We start from the raw sequence: 21,031 nt of genomic DNA, 5'->3' as shown, positions 1-21,031 counted from the left end.
TTTCTCATCTTTACAGGCTCAGTGCAAGTATTCAAGTACTTGATGAGGCAGTTAAGTTCTCTGTCTTCAAATGAAAGTTACACCTTCATTCAGTGACAGATTGACAAATATCCGCGCTACAGTTTATTTCCGGTGCCAGGGAGGATCCAGGGAGATAAAAAAAGAAAAAATTTTTAAGCAGTAAGGGCACCTGTAGGTGAGTAGTTTGGGGCATTTCTTGGGCCTTAGGATCCAGGCGTGGGCTCCTCCTGATTCCTGTCCTCACTGCCTTTCAGCTCATTCTTTGCCCCTGACGTCTCTCTGCCCAGCACCTCGTGGTCTCTCAAGGCGTTATAAACAAACTAGAGGCCTGGTGCACGAATTCGTGCACAGGTAGAGGGGGGGCAGTCAGGGGCGGGGCCGCCTGGGGGAGGGGCCGAGGGCAGTTGGCCGGCCCCGCCCCCTAGTTGAGAACTCCCGGTTGAGGGGACAATTTGCATATTAGCCTTTTATTATATAGGATAACCCAGACAAGGTGGGGCGCTGGACAAGTGCCACCACACAGCACATCACTCCTGGAGACAGAGGTCGGCGATGGGAAGAAGGAGGAATTCTCTGTGGCTTTTAGTTTCCTTTCCAACTGCTCATCTGGAGAATGTCCTCATTCTTTCTCGGACAGAACACGTTTCCTGAGAATCGTTCTCCTCAGCAGACAGGGATAGTGTGGGACTTGGCAGAATTCATCCGCTCCCCCTCTTGTTGTACTTATCTGCTACGTCAGAAGAACATGTGTAGCGTAAACATAACGTACAGATCCTCTTCCTAAGGCAGAGGCCCAGGAACCCGCCACCTGCCCGAAGATGGGAGACTTGGCAACACCTCCATGTACCCACCTCCCCTCCCCAAGATGTGACGACTCTCTGAACTGTGGGGTCTTCACTCCTGGTTTTCCAAAATTTATACTTTCATCACTTAAGTATAAAACCTTAAGCGATGCATTGCTTCGTTTCGGCTTTGAGAGCTACACAAGACGCACCCTTAGGGCTTCAGCCTTCTCCTTAGCTCAGGCCTGTTTCTAAGCGTCCATCTCCAGTATGTGGAACATATGACTGCAGCCCGTTTATTTGTGGTTCTCTACAGGATGCTGTCGTACAGCTGACCCACAGCTCGCCTAGCCCTTCTCCTGATCTGGGCATTTGAGTTTTCCCCAGGTTTCCTTCATGAGGACCAGTGGCCCAGTGGACATTCCTGGTCGAGGTCACCAAGTGTATCCGTAGGAGCGTTCACAGGGCAGTGGTTCTCAAACGTGAGCGCCTGGCAGAACCCCTGGAGGGCTTTGTTAAGCAGATGGCCGGGCCCCATTCCCAGGCCTTCTGATTCAGTGGGTCCAGGGTGGGGATAGAGACCTTAAATCTCTAATGATTCCAGGCGACCCTATGGCCTGGGACCGTGCTTTGGGAGCCACTGGCCTCGGGTGAGCACTTAGGCGGGGGTGGCTGGGCTGCGGGGTGTGCCCGGCCCCACAGTGGAGGGAATGCCCAGGTGTTTTCCCACATAGTTGTCACTGTTTTCTCCTGGCAACACAGAAAAATTCCACTGAGCCAGGTTTTCAGCAATCCTTGGTATTCTTTATGCCCTGTCTCTGCATTCAACGTGACGGAAACTGTGGGAGGGGAAAGAATTTATATGCGGAGACAAGCGTGTTTTACACTTTCTGAAAAGGAGACAGAGATCTTTAGACGTTTGGGGATGTTTCCGTGGGCGTAACAAGCGAAAGAATGGACCTGAACAGGTTTGCCAAGGAAGGTCAACAGTGCACAGTTCTTATACCTGTAACAGAACGCCTTTGACCAGCGTGAGGAGAGCTGGTGGGTTAGTCATTCAGGTTCATCTCAAATAGCCAATCGAAACCGGGATGGTCCTCACGCGCTGGCTGGTACCATCGGCACCGCCATGTTTGTCCGTTTTCCCCTGAGATTATCATGTTGTTGAATCAAAAGTCCCCTCATTTTGAGAAGACAAAGACCCAGGAGGGATGTGGTTGAAATTGTACGATGTTGTGACAGATCAGATGATCACAGGCTGATATGCCACAGGCCAGACTGGACAGAGACAGACGGGCGTTGGAAACAAATAAGGGGGCAGGAGGTGGTTGGTGCAGGGCACTGTTCCCGTCCCTCGCTCACGAGGTGGCGAAGCAGAGAAGGTGGAAAGAGCATCGGCTCCCCTGGGGAAGCCTGGGTGTGAGAACCGGCCCAGGCTTCCTGGCCTCTCCTGAGTCCAGCCTCCCTGCTGAATTGGACTCACTCCTGTCGACCTCACAGGCTTTGGAGGGTGACTCGAGGTAACCCGTGCGGGCCCCTGGCACGTGGTAGGACACTCAGTAAGGGTTCCATCGCCTCTTTTCCTTCTGAACAGGTTTTATAAGAATAGAGACTATTGCCCGGCCCGTGCGGCTCAGTGATTGAGCATCAACCTATGAACCAGGAGATCATGGTTCGATTCCCGGTCAGGGCACATGCTCGGGATGTGGGCTCGATTCCCAGTGTGGGGCATGCAGGAGGCAGCCAATCAAGGAGTCTCTGTCATCATCAATGTTTCTATCTCTCTCTCCCCCTTCCCTTCCTCTCTGAAATCAATAAAAATACACCTTTTTTAAAAAACAGACACTATCGCCATTTTTATGTTAGTTCCCTGTTTGCACAGCCCTTTCCCGTCTAATTCTCCAGGCGCCCTGATGGCTGCTGTTGTCATATCCTCCCTTCGTGCTCGTCCCCATGACCTGCCTCCCCTCGGATGCGTTCACTCACCTGTGTAGTTGGGTCCTGCCTTTCTCCGCCGCACCTCACAGCTGTGTGCGTGAGCCGTGGTCTGTCACTCTGTCACCTGAAGGTAGGGATGACAGGACCATTACCCACAGGCTGGCATTTAACCTGTTCCTCTCCTCAGCTCTGCACAGAAACATCCGCGTGAGCGGGACGCACACGACTGAGCACTTACCCAGTCGGTGACAGACACTTGGCAGGTTTCGTCTCATCTAACCAAAAAGTACAGCCGGGGTGGGTCCCGTTATTACTCTCGTTTTATACGTGACAGGATCGCCACAGACCTCAAACACAATGAGCTGAGTGACAGGAGCCAGTCCCAGAGGATGAGGCAACTGTAGGACTTCGTCCGAATGAAATGCCCGGAATAGGCAGATCGATGGAGGCGGGACATACGTGAGGCGTTGCCGGGAGCTGGGGGGCTGGGGGCAAATGGGGAATGACTGACCGACCGCTGGTGGGTGTGAGGTTTCTCTATGGGACAGTGAAAATGTTCTAAAGTGGACGTGGACGTGGTTGCACAATTCTGCGGCTACGTTGCACTTTGAGTGAATTGTGTTTTGAATGAATGAGTCATAGGGTATGTGAATTATATCTCAGTCAAGCTGATTTTTTAAGTCGTATCAACAACGAAAACAAAACCGGCACAGAGAAGTTAGGGAACGTGCCCACGATCACAGAGCCAGCGAGTAGCAGGGCCGGGGTTTGAACCTGGCACATGAGTGTAGGTCCTCACTCAATGCCTCTTGTCAACCTGACAAATTCAAACCACTCCTTTAAGCCCCTCCCAACCCCCCACTCAACTCTGCCCAGGGTTTCCTGCGTTTCCAGGCAGCCTGCACGCTCCCTCTCCTAGGCCCTGGCTGCCCTGAAAAGACCTCATCTCCAGTGCTTTTCATAGTGTCCTGGGAGGCGGGCTGCCTGTTTGCCTCTCAGTAAAATGCTTCTAGAGAGGAGAGCCGTGGTCCTTTCCATCCCATAACCCAGGCCCAACCTTGTGGCTGCCACCGGCCCTGGGTGTCAGGTCCTGAGGCCGTGGCTGAGATCACGAGCCACAGAGCATCCTTCCACGAGGAAATGTCCCATCCCGGCTAGTATGGCTCAGTGGTTGAGCGTCGACCCATGAACAAAGAGGTCACAGTTCAATTCCTGGTCAGGGCACATGCCCAGGTTGCAGGCCGGGTCCCCAGTGGGGGACGTACAGGAGGCAGCCGATCAATGATTCTCTCTCATCATTGATGTTTCTATCTCTTTGTCTCCCTTCCTCTCTCTGAAATCAATAAAAACATATTAAAGAAAAAAAAGAAAGAAATGGCCCATGGGGGGCACTTTTATGGACACAGTTGGGTTGGGGCATTTGAGTGATGAGCTCTTCACGTGGACGAGGCCACAGTGGCCAGGCTAATCGCCGCGGGGTCACAGAGCACTGCTTTCTGTGATTGCAAATTGGAGCTCATCCCAGACAGCTCTCTGGCAAAGCCCGTGCAGTTAGGATAGGAGACTAGATAAGGATGTGTACAATTTGGGGAAAACATCATTGCCTGTGGAAAAATATCCGCAGCTTCACGTCTGTGTGGTAGGCGTAAAAGAGTCCCTCGCACACAGAGGTGACACTGCCTCATTTTCGTTCTTTCTCCCAGTTACAGTCCACAGAGCACGGCCTTGGAAGCCTTAGTCAGAACATGACTGAAATTGGACACAGGTAGGGATTTTAAGAAAAATTGAATTTCTCTATCAGAAAGGTCCAAAGGTAGTAAAAGCACACATGCAAAGACTAGAAGGACAGGCATCAAGAAGTTACCAGTAGTGGCAGCTCACGGGAGCCAGCTCTGAAGTCGTGCCGGGTTCTCTACACTGTAAACTCATGTCACCCTCTCGTTCTCTTTCTGTTGTTGTCCCCACTTCGCCCGTGGAGGGATCCCGGTCTGCGCTAGCTCCCTGTTCTGGATGGCACGGTCATGAGTGCTTTTTAATTGCTCTTCTCTGCTTGTCTATGTGTTTTGAATTTTTTACGATGATATGTATTATTAGGAATAACACATATTAAATGCTATTATAAACAAACTAGAGGCCCGGTGCTTGGATTCATGCACCAGTGGAGTCCCTCAGCCTGGCATGCAGGGATTGGGTCGAAACCGGCGCTCCGACATCCTCCAAGGGGTCCCAGATTGCAAGAGGGTGCAGGCCAGACCGAGGGACCCCACCAGTGCATGAATTCGTGCACTGGGCCTCTAGTATGCGTATAAAATCTTTGGTTAATCTCTTCCAGCCCTCCCCCCTGCCCTTCCCTCTGAGATTCATCAGTCTGTTCCATGCTTCCATGCCTGTGATTTCCACTCCTGCATTGAGCGTCCACCCTCTGATGGTCAGTGTGCATCATAGCTACTGGTCAGATGATCGCTTAGGCTTTCATATGTATATAGTTATTAAAAACAAACCAAAGAAGGCATTCTGGCTGGTGTGTTCAGTGGTTAGAGCACCAGCCCAGCACCAAAGGGTCGTGGGTTCAATTCCCAGTTAGGGGCTCGAACCTGAGTTACAGATTCAATCCTTGGCCCTGGTCGAGGGACATGTAGCACATGTTGGAGGCAACCTGTCAATGTGTCTCTCTCACATCAATGTTTCTCACTCTCTCTCCCTCTCTCTCTTTCTCTCTCTGTCCCTCCCACTCTCCCCCCTCCCTTCTACTCTCTAAAAACCAATGGAAAAAATATTCTCAGGTGAGGATTAACAAAACAAAACAAAGGATGTAGCAACTGCTGGACAGAAATGCTTTTCCAGATGACGGGCTGCCTTGCCTTGGGAATTGTGGGGCTCACGCTAGCCTGTTAACCATGCGCGGGACTGACTTGAGAGTCTGCCTCTGGCTGCAAGGCTTATGACCAAGCGCCCGCTCCCTGTTAAAGTCACCAGTGAGTGCATCCCCGTGCCCGTGGTTAATCCATAGAGTGGTGGGGCCCGCTGGCTCGTTCTGGGGGCCTCTCCCCTCCAGGCTCTGCCCCAGGTCTTCCAATAACAACACACCTCTCTGCCTGGCCCTCCACCTGGGACTCATTCACAAAGAAAACAGAGATAAAGCCGAAGTGGTTTCATGAGAGAAAAGCCTCCGTGCGCTTGATGACTTCTTGGCAGAGGAAGGACGGGAAGTGTGCCGCCGGCTGCGTCTCGCCGGCCACGCATCGCGGTGTGGGCTCAGCATTCCTCGCTGAGACCCGAGGGAAGGGCGGTGCTGAGGTTCACTGACACCCGGGCTGTTTCCAGGCTGATAAAGGTGCCGGGCACGTGATTGCTCAGGTTTTCCAAACACAGAGCCGTTGCGGTTCCATTGTTTTTCATCTGATGACCACCGACTGTCCGGGGTCAGGTCTGAGGACACCTTCCCCACCTCTGTCCTCCCCCAGGGGATGCGTTGCGCAGACGGGCATCCGAGGCAGCCAGCCTGTAAGCCATCGGCAGGGTGCGGCCCCTGCCTCACAGGTGGGCATGAGAAATGCCTGGCTCATTCAGGAACGTGCGGGGGCCCTTGCTTGCACCTCAGTTCTGCGTCATGCTGATGGCCTCCTCAAGAGAAGGAAGCTTTTTTCCCAGTTTGAGTGTTTAGCTCTAATTGAGTTGGGGAGCGTGGCGTTCTCCATGGAGGGTGAGAGAAGGTTCCCAACCTGCCTGCCATGGCTGAGCAGAAAGGTCCACATCGCTGAGATAGGAGGGGCTGCAGATGAGCCACGTTCTTCCCGAGGAGGGGTAAGAACATGCATCCAGCCCTAGCAGGTACGGCTCAGTGGATAGAGCGTCAGCCTGTGGACCAAAGGGTCCTGAGTTCAATTCCAGTCAAAGGCACATACCTCAGTTGCAGGCTCCTCCCTGGCCCAGGCCCTGGTCAGGGTGCATGAAGGAGGCAACCAGTCAATGTGTTTCTCTCACATCGATGTTTCTCTCTGTCCTTCCCTCTTTCTTCCACTCTCTCTAAGAATCAATGGGAAAATACCCTTGGGTGAGGATTAAATAATAAAAATAAAACAATAAAATTTTAAAAAAAGAAAAGAAAAACATCCGCAGTTGAGGATTAAAAAAAAACACACACACACGTACATCCAGCTGTTGAAACTCTTCCGCATGCAGGGAACCACGCCACAGGTGCTGGAAGGGCAGGGCGGGCCTCGGGGCGCAGGCCCCCTGCAGGTCACACACAACTGGCTGAGTAAGCCAAGGCCAGGGCCACAACTGGGTGAACAGACAAGCCAGGTGGCGCCTGGAAATAGAAGCCTGTTACCCAAGAGGGAGGTTGGTCTGAGAGTCATGAAAAGTGACCAGACTGTGGGTGAGAGCAGGTGCGTTGGGGACGAGCCGGTATCTCTGGCCGGCCCTTTTCCTCACCTCCTCGAGCAGGTGCTCGAGACCAGTGGTTCCCAACGTGGGGCACACGCCCCACAGGGGGGCAATTTGATTTTTAAGGGGGCAATTCGAGAATGAGTTATGAACAGTGAATTTTTTGCATTTCTTATGGTTCTAGGCACCTCGTATTCAGCATGTAAATATGTTGTGCCATATTTATGCATTTCAGTTCTCTATTATATGTTCTCAAATTGTATTTGCTATTTTTTTCATATCACTTCATATTATTTTTTAAACAATTTCTTAGTGATTTCTTCCTCAGTACTTCAGCTGTCCTTTCGTTCTTTTATTTTTCTCTTTCATGGATGCCATGTTCTTTGGAAGCTTGTCTAGACCAAGTCAATGGCCTTTTAGGCTTCCTCCACGTAAATAGGAGTTCACTTTCTGAATAATAAGAATTATATGTCATGGGGGCGGGCATCAGGATTTTAGAGCTGCTTAGGTGGGGCGTGGCCAAAAAAAGCTTGGGAACTCCTGCTCTAGATGGTCCCTGATCTGTTTGCAGGCCTCCTGCTTGCCTCCTCTTCTGGGTCCCCTGCAACAGGCCCCTTCTCAGTGGGAACAGGCAGCTGGGAGCAGGTGACAGAGACTGAGGTGGGGGTTTGGGGGCACAGGGTATCTGGAGATTCTTACCAAGCAGATCCTGAACCCAGAAGGGAGTCCCCTTTAACAAGGGCCCTGTGGAAAGCATTCCATACATAGGTCTCTCTCTCCCTTAGAGCAGGGACACAAACTTATTGATTATAGGTTTGTTTTCAATCTTGCTAAAACTTGAACTGTCTGAGGTTCCACTGAAAATAAAACAGTGCGAATGGTTGTGATTAGAATAAACCCAGCACACAGCATCGTGTGATAGAATGGGTCCTTACTTGGCTGTCTGTCCAACTAGGGCCTGAGCTGTTTGAGGGCAGGACTCTTCCCCACTCCTTCCTCCGTGTCCACGCGGAACCGATGTCGGAGGAAGGCTCCAGGGTGGATGGAGACAGGGAAGGCACTCCCGTCTCTGCTCCCCTCATCCCAGGCTGGGCGCAGGGTGCCTGCGGGGCCCGTCGGCTCTTAGACACCACTTGGGATGCTGAAAGGCCACCACCGGCTGGTTTGAACGTCACAGGCTACTTTCATTAGTAGGTTTGTGTGTACTTCTCTGGCTAAGACAGACAATGAAAAGAGAAATGAAAAGAAGAACACAGCCCGGTCACAGGATTGTGAAACTGGCGGCGAAAGTGATTTATAGCCGCGCGTTAGAGGTCATGGAGCAGTTCAGTGGGTTCTTCTGATTCACGTTTCTTCTTTCCGTGTGTTCGCTCATTTAAAAAGAGCCAAAGTAAACACACAGAAAACGCGGTGAACTTCCTGCTGGCCTTTGGTTTCCTTCCTCTGTGCTGCAGGGGGGTCACCGGCCACTTCATTCCACGTGCGTTTTCCTGCCGGTAACGAGGTCCACACTCAATAGCCGAGGCCTCTTTCCCCTGCTCTTCCGCACCGCGGCCAGCGCTCCGGTTCTTGTTTAAAAAACAATACATTGGGCCCGGCCGGCGTGGCTCCATGGATAGAGCGTCGGCCTGCGGACTGAAGGGTCCCAGGTTCGATTCCAGTCAAGGGCATGTACCTTGGTTGCAGGTACATCCCCAGTAGGGGGTGTGCAGGAGGCAGCTGATCGATGTTTCTAACTCTCTATCCCTCTCCCTTCCTCTCTGTAAAAAATCAATAAAATATATATTTTTTTAAAAAAACAAACAATACACTGGGGCTCGGCCAGCGTGCCTCAGTGGTTGAGCATCGACCTATGAACCAGGAGGTCACGGTTCGATTGCAGGTCAGGGCACATGACCAGGTTGCAGGCTCGGTCCCCAGTACGGGGCGTGCAAGAGGCAGCCAATCAGTGATTCTTTCTCATCATTGATGTTTCTATCTTTCCCTCTCCCTTCCTCTCTGAATTCAATTTTAAAAAATTGTTTTTTAAGTTAAAAATGATGCATTGGGAACAAATGAAAGACAGCTCGTAATGGTGAAGTTATTCCTGAGCATGGAGGGAAGAGATGAGCTGTGAAAACGGGAACACTCTAATTGACTGTGAGCTGCGTGCTTACCACATGAGAACTGCAAATGTCAGGATTTATTTTTCCGCTCAGTGGTCTGACACAACGGTAACGAGCTGCTTACACACACAACTGTGCATTTAAAAAGCCTGTAACGTCTTATCATTAGAGGCTGACTTCGCTGCCAGCCTGGCAAGCCGTCCGACTGTTTCTGTGACGACTGACGGCTTCTGCCTTTGAGGAGCTGCTGTCATCCGGGCGGAGTGGGAGATTTCGGGCCTGGTTATTCAGCCCATGGCCGTATCTCCGCTCCGACCTGGGTCATTTGGGGTCATTTCCCTGCTTGCCAGCACCCACGGCAGAAAGTAAACTATCAGATTTTACTTACAGTTACTTTTATTTTATTTATAAAAGAACTTGAAGTTCAAAACAATGCATTTGACCTTTTACTTACAGTTTTTTAAAATAATATTAAGCCTGGCCTGCATGGCTCAGTGGTTGAGCATCGACCTATGGACCAGGAGGTCCCAGGTTCGATTCCTGGTCAGGGCACATGCCCAAGTTGCAGGCTCCATCCCCGGTGGGGGGCATGCAGGAAGCAGCCGATCAATGATTCTCTCTCATCATTGATGTTTCTATCTCTCTCTCCCTCTCCCTGCCTCTCTGAATTCAATTTAATCACGCCAAACCCCTCTCTCCAGGAGATAAATCTGGTGCTACAACTGGACAAGCACCAAAATAAATTGAAACCCATTTCACGTAATGTTTCTCCTGTGACAATCCCACTGGATGCCCCGTAAGGTCCCTCTGAATTCTCTGAAAGATTAATTACGTCCCGTAGAGTTTGAGGGTTAAGGATATGGGCTGGGAACTGGAGATAAATTTGCCAGTGACTTCTATAGGTTTCTGGTTCTGTGCTGAGAAGTAAATTAGCAAAGGTTCGTGCTCTTCCTAGGGCAGCGCATTTTTTGTGATCATTTCTCAGGCCACGTGTGGCCATGCTCTGACATTTCCTGGGGAGTGAGTAAATGATAGCAATCTAGAAGCAGCAGGGGGGCGGGGGCTGACCGGGTAGCTCAGTGGGTTAGACCATCGTCCTGATACGTCAAGGTTGCCGTTAAAGAGGAATATAATCATAAATTATTTTAAAAATTAGAGCCATAAGTGAATATTAGTATATTTCTGAGGTGAGGAAGGAGTTTTCTCTTCATGAATCCCAAAGCCAAATGCCCCTAAAGGAGAAATCGATGGATTTGCCTACATCAAAAATAAACCTGGGCCTAGCAACAAAACATTTATGTAAAAATAAAAGACAGATAAATTGGGGAAAATATTTCACATATGTAAAAGTCAAGTTAATTAAAAATACATATAAATGAAGAGCTCTCAGAAATCGGTAAGAAAAACAATATTTTATCAGGAAAATGGACTAGGCATGAATAGGAATTCACAAAGGAAGAAATACAAAAGGCCAAGAAACAACGTAAAAAATGTAGGCAATGAAACAAGCGGTGGTGGAGAAAGAAAGTAAAAATTCTAGAAGAAATACAGCTGAAGGCAGCGGAGAGGTAACGCCTTCTTTGCTGATAACGATTGCCTGAGCCTGGCACACAGCACATACTCCACCAATGTTTGTCGAATGAAGGAGTAAGCAGAGATGCAGGACACAGGTGACCTGCCAGGGAGAAGGAACACGTCAGATGCACGTTGGAGAGAAGAGAAAGGCAGAGGTAAAGGCTGTTTTTGAGGGGGGTGGGAAGGGAAAATCAGGTCAGCTTTTATTGGAGAGCCTGTTTTGCCAGTAAAACCAGAAATGATGTCATCCAGAGACAATCCTTAGTGCCCACTCCTGACAGCCTCCGGGGGGGGAGGGGGGCGTACACCGAGATGGGAGAGGCTCTGAGATAGCACCCAGGGTTTAGACCATGCTCTCCAAGGCCTTTTGTCTGAATGTGCAGCTGCTCATCCTCTTCCATTCCCCGTGGATGACAATGACTTTGCCCTTTTCCAACCTCGTGTTCTGGCCATGCAATCTGACCCCGCAGCATCACCAGTGTGATGGACAGGAGGCGCACCTGCTGCAGGGTGGACCTGACCCTGGTTTGCACTGGGTGCCTAAGACTTGTACTGATTTCACATTTCATTTTTTTTTTTTTAATAATTGACTAAAGCCCCTCGCATTTGGGTTAGCAGCCAGAGTTCAGGGAGGTGTTCTTGTTCCTTCAGTGGGAAAATGAAGCCTCGTGAGTCAGCCCGCTCCTTCCCCGTGACGGCTGAAATGCCATTGTTACCGTATCTTCAAACGTTCCCTCTGGCAGTTAAATTATGACACTGATTCCCTCTGTGCCCTAAGTGTCGCAGAGCTTCCCGAAATGGGTTCTTCTCTCCTGGCTTTGGGCAAAAGAAATTTATGACTGCTTTCTGGAAACTAACAGTGCCAGAATTAAATGTCTTTAAGCAGAGGGCCCGATAGAGCCCCCTCAAAGAACAGTTTATTGCAGAGCAGTGATTCATTCAGATTCAGCCAGGAGGAGCCTCTAAAAAGAACAAGGTTTGCCCAGCCGCATGGCTCAGGGATTGAGGGTCGACCTATGAACCCGGAGGTCCCGGTTCCATTCCTGGTCGAGGTACATGCCCAGGTTGTGGGCTCGATCCCCTGTGTGGGGCGTGCAGCAGTTGATAAATGATTCTCTTTCATCATTGATGTCTCTCTCTCTCTCCCCCTCTCTCTTTCTCTGAAATAAAATATATATATATTTAAAAATTAAATGAATAAAAACAGAGTTTGAGTGGTGGGTCTCTAAAGAGTCTTTTAAAGAAATGGAAGGAAGAGAGGGGAGGAGGCGGGGACTAGAGGAGAAGAAGGGAGGAAGGGAAAGGGAAACCGGATTTTCCACAGGAAGCTTTGGTTTCCTAGAGCTGACTTCCATAGCAAACAGGAGAATGTGTACCGACTATTTCTAGGGAACTCTAGGTAATGTAGGGTTTGTCGTGATGCCATAGTAACATACTGTCTTAGCTCAGGCCGCAAAAGCCAGTACCACAGGCTGGCTGACTGATGACCAGTGGAAGTGTATTTCTCAGAGTTCAGGAGCTGCAAGTCTGAGGTCAGAGGCCCGCACAGTTGGCTTCTAGGTGCGAGCCCTCTTCTGGGTGCCGCCTGCCGACTTCTTGTCGTATCTGCACGTGGCAGAGAGAGGCAGAAAGACCACCCTGCTGACTCCAAGGTCACTAATCGCATCACGAGGGCTCCACCATCATGACCTCAGTGAACCCTACTTACCTCCCAGAGGCCCACCTCCACATACATCGCGTTGAGGCGTCGGCTTCCAGCAAATGCGTTTTGGAGGGACATAATACACAGGAAATGTCATGAGTTGGTAGAGAAGAGATCCAGTCTGGGGAAGGACACAGATCATGATGATCTGTCACTTAACTTGCCCCAGCCATGCTTCATTCCTTTTTTTCTTTTTTAATATGTTCTTTATGGATTTCAGAGAGAAAGGGAGAAGGGGAGAGAGAGGAACATCAATGATGAGAATCATTGAACTGCTGCCTCCTGCACGCCCCACACTGGGGATCGAGCCCACAGCCTGGCATGTGCTCTGACCGGGAATCAAACCGTGACCTCCTGGTTCATAGTTCAACGCTCAACCGCTGAGCTACACCAGCTGGGCCCGTGCTTCACTCTTGCTACAGCACCACACATCTGAGTAAAGCCACCAAAGACCAGAGAGCCACCAATATTCTCCAGGTCTTTGGCTTTCAAACTGGATTTCTGGGGGCACTGGGATCCCACCAGAGCTAAGAGGCTGCTGTGGGGGTGGGAGGGGGTGCAGAAGGTGGGCAGAGAGCCATCAGGGTGCAGGTGGCATTTTCATAATTCCTCAGTGTCTCGCAGCCAGAACTACTCACTCAGGCTGCTACGAGCCCTGCGTGGTGGTAACATTCTACTTAACTGAGCCATTCCTTTGTAGTCTGGGGGAGGGCAATTTAGCGCAAGAGAGAACATAATTATAGGCACTCGCTTTTAAGGCGTCGCTTCTCAGTTTAGAAGTTAAGTAGCTCTGGAATTGGAACACCTACTCGAGGTAAGTAAATGATTCTCCCTCCTGTTTAAATGCGAGCAGTCAGAAATAATGACAGCATTTATTTCAGCCATCATCCTAGCTGATGCTTGAGAAAGCATGAAGCGCAGAGCTAAATGCCCCCGCAACTCTGTATTTCTCCGGGAAATGCAGTTTGTAAAATTTCCTCTTCAGAAGCTGACGTATTCTGACTCCCTGGAGGCTAATTTTTGTTGCTTTCTGAGTAGGATAAAAATGACGGTGACTTGTACTAATGCACACGATTTAAAGAGTTCTCCATCACACCCAAGTTTTCAACTTGTATTGTTACGATATGCAGTAATTTATTTATTTATTTTTTGCTTCTAATCCACTAGAGGCCAGTGCACGACTTTCGTGCAGAGTGTGTGTGTGTGTGTGTGTGTGTGTGTTGCGAGGGGTGGGGGGGTGTTGTCCCTCAGCCTGGCCTGCGCTCTTTCACCATCTGGGAGCCCTCAGGGGATGTCATTAAGCATCTGCCCCCTGGTGGTCAGTGCACATCATAGGAACCAGTCATTCCACCGTTCGGTCAATTTGCACATTACCCTTTTATTATATAGGATTGCTAAGGAGTCTAGAAATGACCCCGAATTCAGCAGTTAAGAGGAAAATAGTTAAATCTTTACTACATATGATTTTATGGTATTTTGTCAAAGATGCTTCACTGTGAACAAAATGAGAGAGGAGTTAGAACCCTGAAATAGCAAAATCCAAAAATATCCTTAACGTTAGAGAGGACTCCTAACAGCTCAGGTTTGCAGTGAGACCATCTCCCCTCAGCCCGCATGGTGCCTTGTGAAATGCATCCAGTCTGTGATGTCACTGTAGTTGAGAAATGGGACAGATAGAACTTTTCTTGGGGTGCACTATAGATTTACCTGCCTGGCCTGTAGGAGAGCCATGGGTACCCAAGGTGAGCTCCCTTCAGAATCCTGGGGTGATCAGATGTATAGAATGAGCTCAGATCTGCGCTCTGCACACACCAAGCACAGAATATTGGAATCTGAAGGTCCTTAGAGTTCATCTGGGTCACCCTTCCTCTCTGAAATAAAATATTCTTAACGTTAGGAAAAAATATATATGTATGTATTTAATATGAGAGGGGAGACTGTTAACAAAAGAGACTTAACAGATAAAATGTGTGGACCTTGCTAGGATCCTGACTTCTGCAGATGATCTGTAAAAAAGTCATTTTGAGAAACTTGAATATGGATGGGTATTATTTGGTGTTAAGGAATTAGTGTCCATTTTGTAGGGTGCTGGGGTCCAACCCCAGCAGGTCCAGGGGACTGGCTCCTGGCAGTAGGGTGTGATAATGGCAGAGTGGCTCCTTCGGGAGCAGAAAGTCCTTGCCAGTTACAGTGCGTTGTTATTAATGGATGAAATGGGAATTTCTGGGATTTACTTTAAAAGACTTTGGTAAATAAAGGGAGTGGGCTGGGCTATAAGAAACGTGATTGGCAAAAATGTTGACAATTGCTGGAACTGGGAAATGAGAGTTTAGTATAGTACTAGAGGCCTGGTGCACAGATTCGTGCACCAGTGGAGTCCCTCAGCCTGGCCTGTGCCCTCTCGCAATCTAAGACCCCTCAGGGGATGTCGGAGGCCCGGTGCATGGATTCAGCAAGATCCACACAGGCCAGGCCAAGGGACTCCACCAGTGCATGAATCCATGTATATAAGATCTTTGGTTAATCTCTTCCCGCCCTCCCCCTTTCTCTCTGAGATTCATCAGTCTGTTCCATGTTTCCATGCCTGTTCGTTGAGCATCTGCCCCCTGGTGGTCAGTGCACGTCATAGCACCGGTCGAACAATCGAGAGATCCAACGGTCGCTTAGGCTTTTATATATAGACTAGAGGCCTGTTGCACAAAGAGATTCGTGCAATAGGCCTTCCCTTCCCTTGGCTGTTGGCACCAGTTTGCCTCTGGCACTCGGGACCCAGGCCTTCGCTCTGGCCGGGCTCTAGCCAGAGCCGGCCCCGGAGCCATCAGGCTTCGCTCCGCTGGCCCTGGGGCCTTCAGGCTTCGCTGCTTTGGCCCAGGGCTGTCAGGCTTCGCTCCGCAGCTTGGAGCCTACGTATGCAAATTAACTGCCATCTTTGTTGGGTTAATTTGCATACTCTCCGGATTGGCTGGTTAGCGTAGCGAAGGTATGGTCAATTTACATGTTTGTCTATTATTAGGTACGATTCTCTCTACCTTTGTGTGTGTTTGAAAAATATCATAATGCAAAGCTTTTACATCTTTTTACCTTGAGTTGTTTTTTTTTAAGACTATGGAGTGGACAACATCTACATAGAAGGGTGGAGACTGCAGGCCTACTAGGACACCTCTCTTCTTGGTCTCAATGAAGGGCTCTTTGGGGGATGACTGGGGCCCTGGCAGTCCCTGATCGCTTCATTCCTGGCCCCAAGGACCCCAGGGAGTTGCCTGGGGGTCATGGTCACATAAAACAGGTCGGAAATGGTTCTGTGGAGCTAGACTGCCATGGACTGCCAGGTGAGCTTCTGTGGCCTCCAAACTACACCTGTGCACCTTTGGTCCCCAGTCGACTGGCTCATCTTCTCCCAGATTCGGGTTGGACACAAATCAGATAGCTTCAGGCTGGAAGCACGGGGAAGACATTGTGCACTGAGAAGCGGCTCCTGTGACAATCCATTCATTTCTGTGCCTGTCAAAGACAGGGAGACCAAAATGCATGGAGCATAAGAGGGTTTAAACTGACGTATTTACATCACCTGTTGGAAGAGGCATGAATACATGTTGAAATGCATGTTTTAGTAATGACTGTAGGGTTTTAGCTTCTGATGGCAGCCAGTCTCCTGATTTTGGTGCCAGATTTGGCAGCCACTGCAGCGTGGGTGTCTGTGTCAAGCATGGAACTACAGATGCTTGTCCATTTCCCTCCCTCAGCTCTGCTTCCAGTGTGTTCCCCTGACAGTCACTTGTACTCACCCAGCAGAATCAGGTGGAAAGAGCACAGGCCTGGGAACTGAGACACTTCTAGGTCCTGATTCCGGCTTCCCGCTTTTAGGCAAAGTGACTGAATTCCGCTTTTTCTCATTCGTCCACTGAGGCCAATAGACTGGAAACTAACACCCAGCCCCTCAGCGTGGGGATGAAAGGTCAGTGGCACCTGGCAGAGCACAGGCCTTGGCCATGCCTGTGTCCTTTCCTTCCACCAAGGAGGACCCTGAGGCTGATTATTCTCAACCCAGGGCATCCTCGGTGCACAGTACTCTGAGCTCAGGAAAGGGGCGGCTTTCTCTGGAACAGCCTGCATTGTCAGCTTACACACGCCTAAGCCCGAGAGGGGCAACAGCTATGGAAACACCTCCACGTGTAAACAGGAGGAGGCTGTCTGCCATTGCGCCTGGGAACACCCCCATTTTCTGTTATTTTTGCTGATTGAAGCGATGGCAGTGATCGATCAAATACAATAGGTGATCAAACGTTGTGGATTACCCTTCCTTTCATAAAATCGAATGTTTTAAAACCAAATAAACAAGATCAAGTCTAGAAATTTTAAATTCCTGGAACATGTGGCAAAATCACTGGACGTCTCATTCACGGGAAAATCGGTTTGTCAAGCTCACGCATGGGCTTCAGCAGCACGCCTGTGTGTGCGCAAGTCACTTGTCCAGGACGAGCTGCCTTCAGGATCCTGATGCCAGGGAGACCCATCACACCTTCATGCTGGCCCTTGAATCAATGGGCCTTGTTCTGTAGACGGCTGTTTATCTGTCTTGGCATAGAACAGTGGTTCTCAACCTTCTGGCCCTTTAAATACCGTTCCTCATGTTGTGACCCAACCATAAAATTATTTTCGTTGCTACTTCATAACTGTAATGTTGCTACTATTATGAATTGTAATGTAAATATCTGATATGCAGGATGGTCTTAGGCGACCCCTGTGAAAGGGTCGTTCGACCGCCAAAGGGGTCGCAACCCACAGGTTGAGAACCACTGGCCTAGAAGCTGCACTCCTTGAGGTCCAGGACCTCGGACAGGTCATCTTTGTGTGACACAGACCCCTATGCAGGCTCCTGAACTTAACAGATGAACTTAACTCAATAAATTACTGCTGCCCAGCCAGTGATTGAGCATTGACCCATGAACCAGGAGGTCATGGTTTGACTCCCCATCAGGGCACATGCCCAGGTTGCGGGCTCGATCCCCAGTGTGGGACGTGCAGGAGGTAGCTGATTAATGATTCTCTCATCATTGATGTTCCTCTCTCTCCCTCTCCTTTACTCTCTCTGAAATGAATAAAAACCTATTTTTAAATTAATAATACATTATTACTATTACCTGTGGCTGAGAGCTGCCCCGCTCTCCACAAGAAAAATAATTGTCACCTTTGGGATCGGACAGGAAGATTTCGGAAAAGAAAGCGTGCCCACTTGAATCTCATGCTACATGAGAAAGCTCTCTTCTGATTCTCAGCAAGTGTATCACTGCTCTCTTTCCTGTTTCTCATTTTTCTTAGTGACATCCAGTGTCCTACAGCTGGATTCTTAGTAACTTGTCTGTGTGCCTGGGTAGGAAGGTCAAGAAGATGGAAATCGTGAACAGGAAAAGACAAAAGCAAGAGAGACATTTTATATTTTGTCAACCAACACCTCAGTGTTCACTTCCAAAGCATGAGATGTACATAGGAAGAATTTTGTTTAAAAAATGTTGAGCAAATGTCTCAACTCCACATACGCTGGTATCTGCTGTGTCTCTGCCTGGAACAGCCCCATCCCCACCACCATCATCTTCATCATCACTCGTTCACACACACACAACACACACACACAACACGCACACACCCTCCTTTTCTACCTAACTTCTCTTTAGCTTTCAAGTCTCCATGCTTCGTCTTTCCAGAACCCCAATTCTGAAATGGGCTCCCCTCTAACAGCTCCCCTGGGATCCTACAGCACGAGGCTGACCACACAGTATTAGTCATCGCCTCACTGGACGAGAGCTCCCTGAGGACAGGGCCCAGGTCTGTCTTTCCCACAGCTCGATCCCTCGTTCCCCGAATGGCACTCAACACGTTTGTGGAACACATGAATTTCGATGAGTCTGTATAAGCCCTTTCTTTGTATGAACCTTTGTTTATCTCCCTGAACAACATCTGTCGGGTCTGGCAGCTCAGGTTGTGCACTGTACTGGGACGTCCGGCAGAGTGGGGCGGGGAGGCGGAAGTCAGCCCACCTACCCATCGCCAAGCCATCTCACTGGCCGCGCCGGCCTGGAGGACAAGGTGCCTTTTCCTGATTCGCTCTGCGGCTCCATCTCTGAACAACCCGTAGAGTCTTCAAAGGCAGTGAGGACTTGCCCTCGAGTTCCTCAGAGGACAAGGCCTGGGTGCTTCGGTGAAACCGTTTCTGTGGGTCCTTGGCCCACATCAGAGCCAAGACCCTGACCCCATCCACGGCACGGCTCTCCCTCACGCTTCTCTCCTCTTTTGTCTCCTGCAGGGTTTGGGATGACGACGCCCGTGACAGTCGGAGGGAAAATCTTTCTGATCTTCTATGGCCTCATTGGGTGTGCTAGCACCATCTTGTTCTTCAACCTCTTCCTGGAGCGGCTGATCACCGTCATCGCCTACATCATGAAGTCCTGCCACCAGCAGCAGCTCCAGAGAGAGGGGGCCCTGCCCCGGGAGAACCCCAAGAACCAGGGCCTCTGCGGTGCGGTGGGCGGCCCGGCGGGCTGGAAGCCCTCCGTGTACTACGTCATGCTGATCCTGTGCCTGGCCTCCCTCCTCATCTCCTGCTGCGCCTCGGCCATGTACACCTGCATCGAGGGCTGGAGCTACTTCGACTCCCTCTACTTCTGCTTCGTGGCGTTCAGCACCATCGGCTTCGGGGACCTGGTCAGCAGCCAGAACGCCATGTACGAGAGCCAGGGCCTCTATCGCTTTGCCAACTTCGCCTTCATCCTCATGGGCGTCTGCTGCATCTACTCCTTGTTCAATGTCATCTCCATCCTCATCAAACAGTCGGTGAACTGGATCCTGAGGAAAATGGGCAGCGGGTGCTGCCGGCAGTGCCGGGGCGGCCTCCCACGGGCTCACAGGAACGCGATTGTGCCAGGCAACGACCCCTCAGAAACGGGCGGGGTGATGGAGAGCGAGGCGGGTGGGCGGTGCCCCTCGGAGGAGATGATCTCCATGAAGGACTTCCTGACCGCCAACAAGGTGTCACTGGCCGTGCTGCAGAAGCAGCTGTCCGAGTCGGCCAACGGCTGCCGCCTCCCTACCGGCACACAGCCTCGGGACAGCGAGTTCTCAGGGGGCGTGGGGGCCTTTGCCATCATGAACAACAGGCTGGCAGAGACCAGTGGGGACAGGTAGGACCGAGGAGACAAGGGGAGAGCGGCCGGGAGAGGAGCGTCCCCGAGCTCGGCTCTGCCCCTGGCTGGGCTCGTCCTGGGCTGTGCCTCCGGCTTCTTGAAGCCCAGCTTGTCTGGGCTCCAAGGATCAGCAGGCTTTCAGGGCCGGAAGCTGAAGCCTCGATGCCTTCCTCCTCATCTTTATTCTTTTCATTTAAATTCAGTCTTTTAAACACAAACCATAGAGCAGCCCAAGGCGGTGGGCTGTTTCTTGGCTCCTCCTGCTCCAGGGTTTTAAGTATTTGCTGGAGCGGGAGCGAGGGTAAGCCTTGATCTCCTGCTGCTCTGACCTTCCTGTGGAAATAAAACCCCTCCAGGTCCTGATTTCCTCCTGGAAACCCGCATGGCTCGTCCACCTCCTCCCTCCCCAGCCCTCAGCACGAGCAGGGGAAGCGTGCGGCAGGTCTGGGCTCCGGCCGCCTTCAGAGCAGGTTGCTCTGCGGTGCCACGGCCAAGGCCACCATCTGTTTTAGTCTATACCTGGTTCCCTGCTTTTTGCTTTTCCTTTTTTTTTTTTTTAAGATCTTAATGTTTGGCCAAAAGTGTCTTTGGGACCTCCGTGTGTTAAGAACCTGAAATTCAGCAGCGAAGAGGTCGGGGAGCCTCACCTTTGAGACTAAAGAATACGCTTGGACATTCTCCCTGTCAGCGGGCACAGGGACCACTTCATTCTTACCAGGCCTGGGGGCCCATGGCGAAGATCATGCCTGACTGTTTGTTAGAACTGGAGATTCAATAAACCCTCGTTTTATTAACTAAGAGTCCGTGCCTGCTCATTGTGGACAGGGGGAGTGAGGTGTCTAACAAAACAGGCGTTTATTGCACTCAGAGGCTAAGGAAGCAGGAAATGAACCTTTGAAGATATGAGCCTCATCTTGGATTCATGGCTGGAGAAACATTCTAGGCCAGAAAATAAAATGTGGCTTTCCTTGTGGAATCTGTTTCAGTTCTGCCTTCTGGGATTGTAACAAGCCTGGTTGCATAACCTCCCAAGTAGTTAACATGTCCGCGCTAGGAACAAGGGCTATTCATCTTCACGTATGCAGGCGGGAACGTTTTAGGGATGAGAGCACAGTTAGAAAGAGATAGCTGTTGTTTTTATACGATAAGAACAGTGCACACACAGTTCTTCCAGAAGTGATGAGGAAAGGACGGGTGCGATAAAGAAGATAAAGGGGCCCTGGCCGAGTGCTCAGTGGTTAGAGCATCGGCCTGCACACTGAATGCTCTCGGGTTCAATTCCCGGTCAAGGGCACATTGTACCTCAGTTGCAGGCTCCATCCCCAGCCCTAGTCAGGGCGC

General features: G+C 50.4%; 1 protein-coding gene across 1 annotated transcript in view; it reads left to right on the top strand.

Moving 5' to 3' along the window:
* The window catches only part of KCNK13 (potassium two pore domain channel subfamily K member 13), a gene marked incomplete at its 5' end in the record, with an annotated part of 73,006 nt that extends 52,358 nt beyond the window's left edge, over positions 1-20,648 (top strand). Inside the window, one exon of the mRNA XM_006754751.1 lies at positions 18,814-20,648. Coding sequence (XP_006754814.1) covers positions 18,814-19,691 — 878 coding nt within the window. The remainder of the gene's footprint in view (positions 1-18,813) is intronic.
* Positions 20,649-21,031: the final 383 nt, after the last annotated feature.

The sequence above is a fragment of the Myotis davidii genome, unplaced genomic scaffold, assembly GCF_000327345.1.
Source record: "Myotis davidii unplaced genomic scaffold, ASM32734v1 scaffold732, whole genome shotgun sequence".
NCBI classification, from domain to species: domain Eukaryota; kingdom Metazoa; phylum Chordata; class Mammalia; order Chiroptera; family Vespertilionidae; genus Myotis; species Myotis davidii.
The sequence above is the reverse complement of the archived record's forward strand: the minus strand, read 5'-3'. Positions and strand labels throughout refer to the sequence as shown.